Source organism: Centruroides vittatus, unplaced genomic scaffold (assembly GCF_030686945.1).
Source record: "Centruroides vittatus isolate TY-2023 unplaced genomic scaffold, ASM3068694v2 contig_397, whole genome shotgun sequence".
Lineage (NCBI taxonomy): Eukaryota > Metazoa > Arthropoda > Arachnida > Scorpiones > Buthidae > Centruroides > Centruroides vittatus.
This window is the reverse complement of record NW_027122212.1, coordinates 1301338-1315787: the sequence shown is the minus strand read 5'-3', so window position 1 is coordinate 1315787 and position 14450 is coordinate 1301338. Positions and strand designations below refer to the sequence as shown.

At 29.6% G+C, this 14450-nt stretch overlaps 1 protein-coding gene across 1 annotated transcript in view; it reads left to right on the top strand.

The window, feature by feature from the left end:
* The window catches only part of LOC136976189 (disintegrin and metalloproteinase domain-containing protein 11-like), a 155245-nt gene that overhangs the window by 31203 nt on the left and 109592 nt on the right, over window positions 1-14450 (top strand). Inside the window, exon 2 of the mRNA XM_067271415.1 lies at window positions 3305-3361. Coding sequence (XP_067127516.1) covers window positions 3305-3361 — 57 coding nt within the window. The remainder of the gene's footprint in view (window positions 1-3304; window positions 3362-14450) is intronic.

Here is a 14450-nt window from a genome sequence, read left to right as displayed (position 1 = left end):
ATTATTTATATTTTTAAATTCTGCATTAGTTATTTTTTCTGCTTCTGATTTTTCTTTCCTGATTCTGTTATATATAACAGACGAAAAGTATGGTGATGAATCAAAAATTGATTTCCAAAGATTTTTATGTTTTTGGACTTGGGTCATTGAAATGTCAAGAAATGCAAAAAAAAATTTGGGGATTTTTTCCTATGTGTATGTGTATATTTTGTTTACCTGTTTTGAAGCTTAATAACTCCTGTGCTTTTTGTTGACAATTTCTGAAATTTTGCAAGGAGGTTTGTGTATTAGGGGGATTGATGCTATTAAATTTTGGTGGTTAAAGGTTGACAGAGTGGGGAGATAAAGGAGAGTCGTGTCATATCTAGAGAAGGGTTGGACTTAATGACAACTTTACATGTTATTAACATTTACAATTTTTTTTCTGTATAAAACTCATCATTACCCTCAAAATTAAGCTTTTTACCCATTTAAAATAATTAAAAATATAAAAAATAGTTTTAATAAAATATCATAATAGATGGTGCCACACATGCAGTTTAAAATTTTTCCAGGAACATTAAGGAAAATATAACATTGGTTCTATCAATAAGAAATTATTGGTTACATTTATGACTTAATTTTAACAATTACATAAAATGCTAAATTAAAACTAATGAAAATTATGCAATACAATAATAAAACTAATCAATGGTTGGAGTTAGTCTCAAACAGACAAATTAAGTTGTCATCAGAATTGAATTTTGTAAAATTGTGATAGTCTAAACAACAGAATATAAAAGATTAATATGAGTTGAAGCTTACTTATTTCAACTTAAAGATAACTAATAGAAAAATTAAATTCAGTAAAAATCAATATTATGTTTTATGAAGACAACAGCTTAATTTGTCTGTTCCAGACTAACTTTGACCATTGATGAATTTTTATTATTGTATTGTACAAATTAATTTTAATTTAGTATTTTATGTAAATGTAAACTTTGTTTTGCTTCAATGTTTTAGATATTTATTGTGTGTACTGCCATGTATCTACTCTTTAAATGGGCTGATAAGGGGTCTGAGCACCTGAAATGCATTTCCATATTAATAAAAGTTGTACAGTAGAGCATCAATTATCCGACTTAATTGGGGACTGGTGTTGGTCGGATAACCAAAAAGTATGAAAAAATACATTATTAGTATAGTGTATTAGGCCTGGTTTAAATACTAGCCTCCCTTTCATGGTCGAGCCAGTGCTGCCAGCTAAAACATGCAAAAATTTAACAAAAATAATATTAAAGTAGCCAAGACATAACCAAATATTGTAGCGCCACATCACTAGCGGACATTTGAATTTGCTGACTAGAATGCAGTCGGTTAATCGGGGGTTGGATAATCGATGCTCTACTGTATTTTAATAATTGAGTCTGGTTTGATCTTGTCGTGATGTGATAAGACCTTCCTATTTAATCATGTTTTAATAAACTATTTGTTAAATGTATATTTAGACTAAAAGCATACTTAATTTAGTCAATTATGTTGTCATGTATTTGTTTGAATATTCAGCAGTGTACCATATGGCATATAAGAGATACTCCCATTTAAGCACAGAATATTTAGGGCAAAGTATTTAGTGTATTTAAGCTATCCTGTATCTTTGGCAGTCAACTCTGAGAATTTTTTTACTGTATTCTGGTTTAAAAAAATAACGAATGTGTTTTGAATAAGAAATTTTATTGTTTAACTAGAATTGGTCTAGTAGAGGTTACTTGCACCATATTCAAGGCCATTTTGGAAATTCATTAACCTATGAAAGATTGGAGCTTTGCATATATTGAAAGTTGCATCTTATTTGCTGTAAAATATGAATATTATTGTTAATATTTATCTGATATTCTTATTGCAATATTGTTGTAAGTTAGCTTTTGATCACTTATCTTTATAACCAAAAGTTAACAATATCAAAAATCCAATTTAAAATACTTTCATTTAAGAATAAATAACTAGAAATCAAATAAAATTGTTTTTTTTTGTAAGCTTTTTGATTTGATTAAAAATTGAATAAATGCATAATTGAATATTATTTAATTCAGATTTGGATTTCAGTTGTACCAAAAAGCTTTAAGTAATATTTCTGTACTAAAGCCAACCACTGCCATATGTCATTGGGCTGTGTAACGGCTTTAGTAATAATAATAAATTACCAAACAATTTGACGTATTCTGTTACCAAAATTATTTATATTTTTAAATTCTGCATTAGTTATTTTTTCTGCTTCTGATTTTTCTTTCTAAAGGGAGGCATTAGGCACCATCTTGTAATAAATTTAATAATTATTATAGTAGCCATTATATAGCCCAATGACATATGGCAGTGGTTGGCTTTAGTATTATAATGTATTGAGTTTTCATAGAGTTGTTTGTTAGCATTTTTGTTGTAAATATTTGAGTAATTAAAGTTTTATGTAATTATTTTAACTATATTTCTGCAAAATATATAGTTTATTACAAATAAATGAAATTTAATAACTGATTATTTATTGATAATATTAGATTGAAATATAATATTTATAGCAACTAAAACTCACATATATTTTATGAAGTAATTTGAAATATAACTGTTATAAAAATAGGAAATTTCAATAGAGTTTACCCTATATCATCGATTGACTTCTTTATATTACCTAGTTTAAAGTCTGCTATCAATATTAATTATGTCGACGTTAAAAATAAAACAGGTTCCTAGAGAATGGTTTTAATATTCATTTTATAATTTGTTTAATTTTTTAATATTGATTTAGATAAACTTATCTCATATCATATAACATTATAAGTCAATGGTAAATGTCATTTTATTTAACTACTTATATTTTTTTCAACATTGTGTAAATATTTATTGTGATACAGTTGTATTGCCAATAAGATCAAAATGAGAACAATTTGGATAAGAATGATTTTAATACCAATTGTCAAAATACTGGCTTAATACGTAAATAATTTTTTATCTTTTATTTAAGTTCTATCAGTTAAACATGGCAATATCCATAATAAATGGAAGAAAATGTTAGTTATAGTAAAAAGTTTTTGTTTTGCTGATTATTGTTATTGTGATTTAAGAATAATTTTTGAAAAAATTTGCACAATTAAATTTATTATTAAATTTAAAAAATATGTTTTTGGTGAATTATTTTTTTAAAATGGATTGTTGCCAAAATTTAATTTTGAATTTAAAAAAATTTTGACTGAGTTAATGACAAATGGATGATGATGATTACTTAAAATATATTGTTTTGATAAGTAACAGATGCTAATTTTTATATTTTCAGACTTGTTTTCCGATGCAGAATCAATAGATGACTTTACGGATGATGCTCGACCAATTGGTAAATATCTACATGTGCATTCTTTATGCTGCTTTGTGTATATAAATGTATTTTGGTAAATGCTAAATTCTAAAATGTTAAGTACTGCTATATTTTATTATTCTGATGAGAATTAGTTTATTGACTTCTTTTAAATAGTACAAAATAAGATTATAAGTTTAGTAAGTTGTCAAACATTTCCTTTCTTCCTTTCTCCATTCTTACATCTTTTAATTAAACTTTCTCTTTGCAAAGTTCTCAGACAGTTAAATTAATTTAGGAAAGTTGATTTTTCTTTTTAATGTTTAGAATGTAGTTACATGGAAAATAATTAATTTTTAAATATAAAATAGTCTAGCTGTAACTTTCATATTTTGATTGAGAAATGACTATAACATCATGTATTGCTCTTTATAATACTATGGAAAAGTTGCAGCTGGTTTTGAATGAATGAATAAATGAGTAGGACAACTTGAAATAGGATTGACATTTGAAATATTAATTACTTGGTTATATAATAAAATTTTGTCATGCAATAAGCTAATGTTATGGTTTTAGTGAAAGTTTTCCGTTGGGAACAAATGCAGTACATTTACATACAATACTTTAATTTACATCAAGTACTTTAACAAATGTTGAATTTTTAAGGTTTTGATGTGCTTGCTTATTTCAAAGAGAAGTATGGATATACATATGTAAACAAATGATGTTGGATATATGTTTTAACCAAATAAAGTGAAACATAGTAAAATTCAGTTACTTCCCATATTTAATTGAATAATTTCTTTATCATTGTGCTTAAACTTTAAAACAGGGATGGGCAACCTTTTTCTACGTAAGGGCCGCATTTCAAAACTTTTGAACTGACGCGGGCCGCACACAAGAGAAAAGAGGGGGTACTGTCGGTAAATCACAATTCTTTATTCATATATAATTATAAATTAGCATAGGTATACTTAATATAGCTTCTGGCACTGATCTAAACGTAATATATCGGAAATATTTAGCCAAATATTAGTCACCGCTAGTTTTAAATTCGTTTCCATTTGTCTGTTAGTCGGTTTCTTGTTTTAATTTTTACTAAACTCATTGCAAAAAAAAACTATTTACAAATATAAGTTGTAGAAAATAACGTTTGAATTTTTGTTCAATATCTCATTAAGCTGGGAAATTGATATATTTATTCATATTTTATGTCACGCGGGCCGCAAAAATATTACTACGGGCCGCATGCGGCCCGAGGGCCGCGGGTTGCCCATCCCTGCTTTAAAACATAATATTTTTTAAAAATATTTTGTAAAATTAATTACATTTTTAATTGAATGTATTATTTTATATATCAATGGTTAAAAAATAAAATTCTAGAAAAGAAATTCAGGAGTCAAAAACTAAATATCTTGCTCATTGAATTTTAATTGACAATATTACAGTTGTGTAAATATACAAAATTCTAAAAAGCTTCTACTTGGATTTTTCAAGAAAGTTGGAAGCTTAATTCGAGACATTTTACAAATTAGAGAGGAAAAAATATCAGAATAGTAGTTTTTGCTACATTCAAACTTAACATGCATGTTGCTTGATCTTTTAATGAAGGGACTTGCCTCTGAGATATATATCTCTGTAAATGTCTTCAGACACAAATTAAATATTTTAATTTAAAGTAGAGTGAATTGGATTTTATTTTTTATTTGCATGATAAATCAAATATAGAAATAATAATAATGAAAGTGGTCAAAGTAATTTATAACAGTACTCTTACCAGATTTATTTATGAAATAAAAAATAATGGCTTTATTGATTTGTAAAAAAAATGGTTTGGTGATTTCTTCTTTCTTCATAAAACAATTAATTGAAATTTTAAAAAGATGAATTTTTGTGGAAGAATTTTTATTTTAGATTGAATTTTAATACTTGTTAGTAGTTACATACAATTAGAACATATTCTAAAAACTAAATAAGAAAGTTCTTTACAAATGAAAATGCAGAAAATACAATTTACAAAATTTTATTCTGGATTTAAAGAACATTTTACTTAGTTTATAAATATTTTTAGATTCTAAAAGTTGATTGAATTTGAATACTTTAAAATAGATGATCATGGTAAAAGATATAATATTGATATTTATATTGCTTCATTAATTTATTTGAAAATGTAAATAAATAAATATGACATTAATATGTAAATAATCTTTATAAAGAGGTATTTTATATATTTTATTATAGATAGATTTATTATATATATATATATATATATATATATATATATTTTAATTAAAACTGTGTAAATGTATTAAGTATTATTATTCATATGTTTTGATGAATTAAAATTAAACTTTTAACAATTTTTATGATAGTTATGCCATTCTTACTTGTATTAATTAATTTCAAATAATTTTTAAGGAAATTAGTAATATATTTTTATATTTTTGAATATTAACTAATATTTTACTTATAAAAATGTTTTAAATTGTATATAACAATATCTTGTTCTATTATACGTATATATTAAAGCAATGTATACTATTCATATAATATATTGTTTTGTAGTGTGTGTGTGTGTATTATATAAAAAAATAGAATTTTCATGCCAGTGATAGTCCAAAACAATTTTCACATACAGAGATGACCTTTTAGTTTTTTGTATATTTGTGATATTTTTATATTTTTTAAAGTGTAAATACTGTCAGCCAAGTTTTAAATTTTTACTGAAATGTATTACAGTATATTGTGATTTTGGCAATATTACTGGAGGATGCTGTTTCCATTTTGATGTGGAGGAGGAGCCTTCAAGAAAAGGTTATTTCCATCTATGAAAATTGTTTTGGACTGGTGTGTTGAAATGACAGAAAAGGAAAACAAAGTTTTTTGTATATTCGTTGATATTTTTATATTTTTTAAAATGGTTACTTTAGTTTTTATTATATATTGAAAGATCTGTTTTTGTAGAATTTTAACCCTTTTAAGCAGAATTATAATTAATTGAAAGTTTTAAATTTTTTTTTTGCAAAAGTAAGTTAAATGTAATCTATATAATATAATTTTAAGTTATATGCAGTAAATGTACATTTAAAAAAAAAAAACAATCTGTGTCAATGAATGCAAAAGCATATATCAAACAGATACATACCAGCAGTTGGATTCGTGACATGGAAAATTTTTATTTTTAAAAGAACAGATAACATTGGTTTTCATGGTGTAGCTTGAATCAATTTATGTTGTTCATGAAATACAAATGGTCTTGGTATGTCATGCAGATGATATTTGTTTTGTTGTCAATGTTCCTTTTGGTGCTTTGTTTGCACTGTTTTCTCATGTATGTTGTGTCTGTTAAATGGTTGCAGTTTTTCTGTTGATTGTCTCCCTTCCATTTTTTTTTTTTTTTTTTGAGCTGTAGGTGTGGAGAGCATGTCTCCTATTTGAAATGGTTATGATAGGTCCTCAGGCAACAGATCTCCAGAAGACAATAGACTTTGTTTTTGAATTTGGATTGAGTTTTTGTAAAACAAAATGAAGGCATTTTTCACGGAAATATCAAGAAGATTGCTGAAAGATCAAAGACAATTCTCTATTTTAAATTCATAACAAACATCATGAAGCCTGATATGTATACAGAAACATAACCAAATGATCATATATTGATCATTTGGTTTCAGATTTGTGATGTTTGATATACTTATATATATATCTCACCGTTAACTGGCTGAGTGCCATTTTGGAGTTATACTTAGGCCATGAGTGTAGGAGTCATTCCCAGCTGGTGCTGTGATTAACCATGTAGGCTTATATCTAAATTTAAATACATCTGGAAGTGAAGGCTTTCTGAGTGGCACAACTGGCAAGTGCACCTCATGGCAAGTGGAGATTGTGGGTTCAAGCCCTGCCCCAGGTCAGTTTTTTTTTCCTAGATGATTCTAAATTATTTATTTATAATTATTATTTTAGTTAAGCAATGACACCTCTAGTACCTCTAGTAGAAAATTACTTAGTATTAATTATTAAATTAGCAGAGTTATAGCCTGATTATTTAAGGTGATCATTTGGTTATGTTGTTTTAAATTTTCTGTCCATTTCATAAGTTAACTTCTGGTCCATGAGGTCTACTCCACCCATAAATTCATTGTAGGTCTGCACAATGCTGCACTTCAGTTTGGTTTTTTCTGTTTTTTTTTCTTTCTTCTTTCAATGTCTCTTTTGTCTCAGTCATATTCTTCTTCATTGCTATGATTTGTAACCCTACATCTGTAAATATCTCCAGCAGAAAAGTTTTTAATAAACTATAATATAGGCAGATGTTTTTTATTTACGAATAACATCTGCATCAGATTTCAGTTGTGCTCCAAACTAGAATGCTAGCTTGAACATGACATATTTGGAATATTATGGAATAGGTTTAATTACAGTATTTACATGTGTGTAGGCTACACTTTTTTACCCTAAATTTTTTATTCAATGTTATGGTATGGGTTATACTAAGATAATGAATAATTTTGAATTGTTTTAAAATTTTAAAGTAATTTATTATCATTAATTGAGCTGTTGATTTTGAAAGTGGGGCAAGTCCATTTTATGTTATTGCTAGATATTTAATGGTTTGCATTTCAATGAGTTTAAAAATATTCATAAACAGTAATAGACTATTTTATATTTTTTGATTTTATTTCATGTAAATTTAATATGCAATAATGGTTATCTGCATTAGGTGAAAAATTCCATGGTTTTAGTATATGCCAATGGACTTGTTTCACTTTCAAAAGTAATGATTTATTGAAAACGTTGCTTTTCTTTGAATTGAATTAGTTAACAACAAAAAATAGAATAAATAAATAAATAAAATATTTAATTTCAACATTTTATACATTTTTGAAAAGCTACAGTAAAAAAAAATTAATTTAATTTTATAGGAAAAAGTGGAGAAAATAATAAAAAATATTTAGTAATAAGTTGCATGCATATGATTATATTTCTTAGTTTAGATGGTGCAGATTTTTAAAGTATTCATGATAAATGGTGGTACATAGGGTAATAAATCCATCATATCTTTATATTTTTCTTTAGAGTGGACTTGACTCACTTTCAAAATCAAGTCACTGTAAATATCATTGATGATATAAATTACTAGTAACAAATTTATACTGATATTAAAACATATTTATTGTGAATTGATTAAAAACATAACTTTTATTTTAATTTGTAATAAGAATTAGCTTTAACTATTTTTTTCACAAAATAGACTTGCCCCACTTTCAAAATCAACGGCTCAATTGTCTTTACATATCTTAGGACTTGTAGTGAGATTATTTGGAGGTTTTTGGCTATCAGGGGGCAAGAAGTAAGAAGAAGAAAAAGGCACAACGAAAAGCAAAATAGCAGAAATAAAGAAAGCTGTCTGAGGCCCCAACTAAGCAATTATGCTATGGGACTATAAAAATTATAATCAATGTTTTCATTTGAAACTGACAGCTATTGTTTATGTTCTTAACTTGAAACTTCACTGTCACTACCAGCATCACTTGAGTCTTCATTCTCAGATGATGTGAGATATACTACACAGTCTTCTGACTCATTCATCACATTGGAAATGGATGTGACTTTGAAACTTTTAGACACCATTTCTTCTGGTATTAGTTTCCATGAAGTCACAATCAATTCACATATGAGAGCAAGGTGAAAAGTTCTCTGCCTAGCTCATAGATGGCACTGCTACAAATGAAATTACTGTTTTGTTATGTTGGTGCACTTGTTGCAAAAGTAAATACCAAACATGAATTTGATCAGACAAATAGTTTGTTTTATATGGCTGTTTCATGTAAGCATTTTGTGTTTTTTTGACAAAATGAATAAACTTGAATATCATTCCGTCATAACATTCTTCATTTGGGATGGTTTATCACCAACAGAAATTCATTCAAAGTTGGTAAAAGTCTATAAAGAGTCTGCACCTTTGTTATCAACAGTAAAAAAATGGGCAACTGAGTTTAAACATGATCGTACATCAATTGAAGATGATCCACATGAACGACGACCAAAAACTGCAACTACCAAAGGAAATATCAAGAAGATACACAATATGGTTCTAGATGATCGATGATTAAAGGTGTATGAGATAGCTAAGGCTGTAGACAACTCAGAAGAAAGGGTACAGCACATTTTACGTGAAGAACTCAGTATGAGAAAGCTTTGTGCAAGATGGGTGTTGCATTTGTTAAATGCTGATCACAAACGAGGAATCGACTTTCTGCCCTTCTTAAGAAGGATCAACCAATTTTTTGCGCAGATTTGTTATGATGGATGAAATATGGGTTCATCACTTTGCGTCTGAGTCAAAACAACAGATCAAGCAGTGGGTAGAAGCTGGTGGCTCTGCACCGAAGAGATCAAAGACAATTGCATCAGTTGGAAAGGTTATGGCTAGTGTTTTTTGGTATTCCAAAGGGATTCTTTTAATTGACTACCTGTCAAAGAGTCAAACATATAATGGGGAATACCACACACATCTTCTTGACCAGTTAGATGAAAAAATTAGAGAGAAAAGGCCTGGTTTGCAAAATAAAAACATTCTCTTTCACCAGGACAATGCACCCACTCACAAAGGCACTTTGGCAATGGGAAAGTTGAGGAATTTGAAGTATGAATTGTTGGAACATCCTCCCTATTTGTCAGATTCGGCTCCCTCTGACTTTCTTGTATTCCCAAATGTTGAGAAATTTTTGGCTGGAAAATGTTCTGGGTCATGTGAAGAGGTGATTGCAGTGGTAAATGGATATTTTGAAGATCTTTCAGAATTGCACTTCAGGGACAGAATCCAGTTATTGGAGAGATGTTGGACAAAGTGTATTGAACTAAAGGGAGACTACATTGAGAAATTAATGCATTTTTAAAATAAAAAAACTCAGTTTTTCACTACTGGGCTGAGAACTTTTCACCTTGCCCTCATATCTGAAAAAGGGATGGTTTTCATAGACTCCCAGCCAGCGTCATCTCCATTGCAGTGCATCTCCAGTCATGGTAGAAACATTGCAGATGAGCCTTAAAAGGATGGTTGATGGATATATCAAGTGGTTTGCTGCATTCCAGTCATCATTTTTGTATCACAACCATGTCACTTTTCTCTTTCCTCATCATCTTTTTCACGCTTTTGGTCAGATGACCTTGGAAGCTGTGAACAACTAACAATGGACTGCCATCATAACAGTGCACCTAGCACAGAAACCACACTGACTTTAGCCAATTCATGTAAAGTTCTTCTAGCAGCCAGCCTTGATCTTGAACTTGTACCAATATTCTATGTGGTGGTGTTTATTTCAGCTGGGTTTTATGCTTAAAAAGATGTAATATGGCAGCTTGTTTCCATCAGCAAGGATGCATGACATTACAGTACAATTCTGTTTTTCTGTTCCTGCTGTTTGCACTATAATGATGTTGCCCTTAAGTCATAGCCATGTGTCTTTCTTAAGCTGAAGACATGTTTCTAAAATGTGATCAATTTCTCTTCATAGATGTCAGGAAGCTGCTGTGCCATTGACACAGCAGCTTCCTGACATCTATGAAGTTTGATGCCAAATCTCAAGCTCACGTAGTGCCTTAAAACATCTTGCCCAACTGTAACTTCCCTTAATCCACTTTTGGAAATTTTCATATTTTGAGCAATCCTTTGGGCATTGAACTGAATCATTTCAACAGATACAGAAAATCCATTTGCCCAAATTTTATGGATCTGAACAGATTTTCTTCCAGGTTGGGATATTTTGTTGTCTTTCTGCAAAATAATTTCCAATTTTGTGATATTTTCTCAAGAGTGTCCTTTGTTGGAATCCATCATCGCACTTTTTTGTCTACATCAAACTTTCTTCCTGCTGCTCGATTTCTATTTTCTGGTACATAATACACTACTTGCAGTTTAAACTTTGTTGTGTAACTGACTTTCACAAAAAGCATCTTTAATAAACACTGAGCATGCACTTAACAATAAGCATTAACCATCACTTCATCCCTGTTTGAAATTTCAGTTACCATATTTCTGTATATCCATGTCTCTATTCTTGTCCCTCTGTGGAATTCTAAGATTTTAATTTTTTTCCAAATATATCGTTTCATAAACGGAGTGTGACTTATACATGCATGTGGCCTATAATGCATACATACGGTATATTACAACACACCACACCAGGAAATATTTAATGACGCACACAGAACCAATAACTGGTGTGAAGAAAACAAAAAACTAACAAGTATCTTAAGACAAATGTTTTCAAACTTCTTTTGAGTTCTTCAGGTGCTATAACAGTTACCAAATGGAACAATGTTTTGGAACATAAAAGCTTTTGTTTGAAAGAAATATAAATTTAAATCAGGATTTGAAGTATGAGTATAAAAATATGAAGCTGTTTATGTGTTGTCATGTGCACAATGATGGCTAAATCAATGACTATACCATTGTGTCATGTAGAGGCTGTCAGGCCATTGACAAAATTATTTCCTCCTTAAAATTTATAGATGATGATGTAAAATTAGCTTTAAAGATTTCTACTGCCCTCAACCATCTGAGGGGCTCTTGAAAATAAAACTTTATCCATTTTTATAATATATGCAGATACAAAGTATAGGGATCTTTTAGTACTCGTGTGTGGGATCTAGACTGTCATAGAGAACTTGCCATGCATACGAAACTTTTACATGTTTAAAATTGATGCAAATCTTCATTTTTAGCTTTGAAAATTTTAAGGGCTTTATGGAACCTAAGAGAAACGTTTACTGGAATATAAATCAAACGTAGTACATCTTTAATGTATCCAGTAGGAAGTATTAAATAGCTTAAAAACGTTTTTGGCTGCGTTAATTAGTCTGACAAAGGCTGATTAACGCAGCCGAAAACATTTTTAAGCTATTTAATACTTCCTACTGGATACATTAAAGGTGTACTACGTTTGATTTATGGAACCTAATGTAGTCAGGATGTTGGGAGCTTCTTATGAGAGTGACTTTTTGTAGGTTGGCTAGCATGCTCTCTTTTGAGGCATATACGGCCAAGTCAAGGCAGCAGTGTGCTTTTTATTAGCTATTTTGTATTGTGGCTGTACGCCATGTGTTTGTATATAGTTTATATTTTATTATTATTTTTAATTTCACTTTCTCACGCTTTTATCTTCTTTCTTTTCTTTACCTATTGTTTTTCCTCTTTGGAATGTCTGTCCAAAATTCCTTTCCTTATATGGTCATCGTATATCCCCTAAAACAAAGAAAGGGTGCGCGACCCCTGAGGTGTCGAGTACGAAACTAGAGGGCAGGAGAGTCGTGAATGAGAGAACAAAAAGGATTCGGGCTCAAGAAAGTGGGAGTGAGACAAGCTTCTGGTGCGTTCTGACAGCGTGCAGAAGAGAAAGAGTAGCGTCTCATAGATGGACTAAAGAATTCGTTGTGATCGATCCATTTTGTTTGTGATCGATTCATGAGAATTAACTGTGAATTATGCCAGGCTTAACAGTCGGAAAGCGAATGAACTGAAAGGAAGAAGAGAACCCCCTCTACATATTTTGTGTAAGATCCTCGCCAAGGACGTTATAAAAGAGACCGATTCTTCGAAGACCTCAAAGACCAACGCTGGGTACCCCCTTTCCTAACTACTTACATTTTCTTACCTGTCCTTTATTCTCCTCTTTTAGTTTAATATTAGTTTTAATTTTCATTTTTGTTCGTGTTTGTAATAGTATAACATTAGCATAAGATTAGTTTTAATTATTTTCCCTTTGTCGCGAGCTATATATGAGTCGGGGAATTTTTGTACAACATTGTTCGCTCATACGATTATTTCCATCTGTCGGGACAGAAAATATACTGGCATCCTAAAAGAACCTGTAGCTAATAACTTTTACCTAAATTAAAATTTACCTTTTTCATTTTTATTTTGGTTTCACGTGTATTTCTTTTAACAAAGAAAATAACACATTTTCACAGTATATATGTTCAGTCAGTCTCTTATGTAAGGATTGCTTGTAGAACCAATATACTCAAGACCTTTCTGGAATCTGTTTCCTATAGGAACCTTGTATATACCTGGTATTCCAAGTGTTCACTGCATCCTGGTTATTGCAAAGTTGTCTGTAAACAGTAGGGTTGCATTTATCAGCCAACCTAGCACCTTTAATACTAACAATTTCTTTATATAAAGGTTGCATAAGATGATTATGTGCAGTTGTTGGAGTGCTCTACCTTTCTTGTTATAGATCTCTGTCTTATTATTGGAGCAGGTGATATAAGCTTGTGCCAAACTTTTAATCTGGCTTTTTTGGTATCTATGTTTTGTTGTGATGGACTCTGTGTCTCAGTTCTTTCAGTAAAGTTGGTGCAATGAGTCAGTTCTAAAGGCTACTAGTTAGTAAGTATATGGGTCACCTGAAATAGCTGGAATAAATAATGGAGTATGATCTGATTTGTAATATATGTTTGTACGAATTCTTCTATTCTAGCAGAATTTGTACAAGATGTTCAGATCTAAAAAATGGGCCTTTGTGTTGCTTGACTGGTCTAATTTGAGGGATAGACCATATGGGATTATTTGAGTTGTAGAAAGCTCTTAATGTCGGGTTTTTGTTTACCAAATAACGAAATTATCTACATATCTCCTATTTTTAACCTTTGGAAAACAAAACCAGACATCCAGAGCTTCTTACAACAATTCAAATAACAATCTTTACAGTCTCTCCCTCAAACTAGACCAATCAAGTGACACGAAGGCCCACTTTTTAGATCTGAACGTCTTTTTCGAGAATAGCAGAATTTGTACAAGTTCTGCTATATCTGTACAAGTTGTAGTTTAGGAAATATTTTCTGGAAAATATTTCCTAACTTAATGCTGTTAAAAAAAATTGTAACATGATAAATATTTATCAAATAAATGCTATAAAAAAGCAAATAGTAACCATACTTTTATATTTTATCCAAAACAAGTCTATATAGTTAAGTTAAAATAATAATTAATTTTTAAAAATGGGACATCTGTAAACCATTTGATTCAAAGAGTTAAATATCAGATTACTTATTAAATTGTGTTTGAATTTATATATTTTAATTTGTATATTTTTCTAATAATACATATAGAAATCTAAAAGGAATT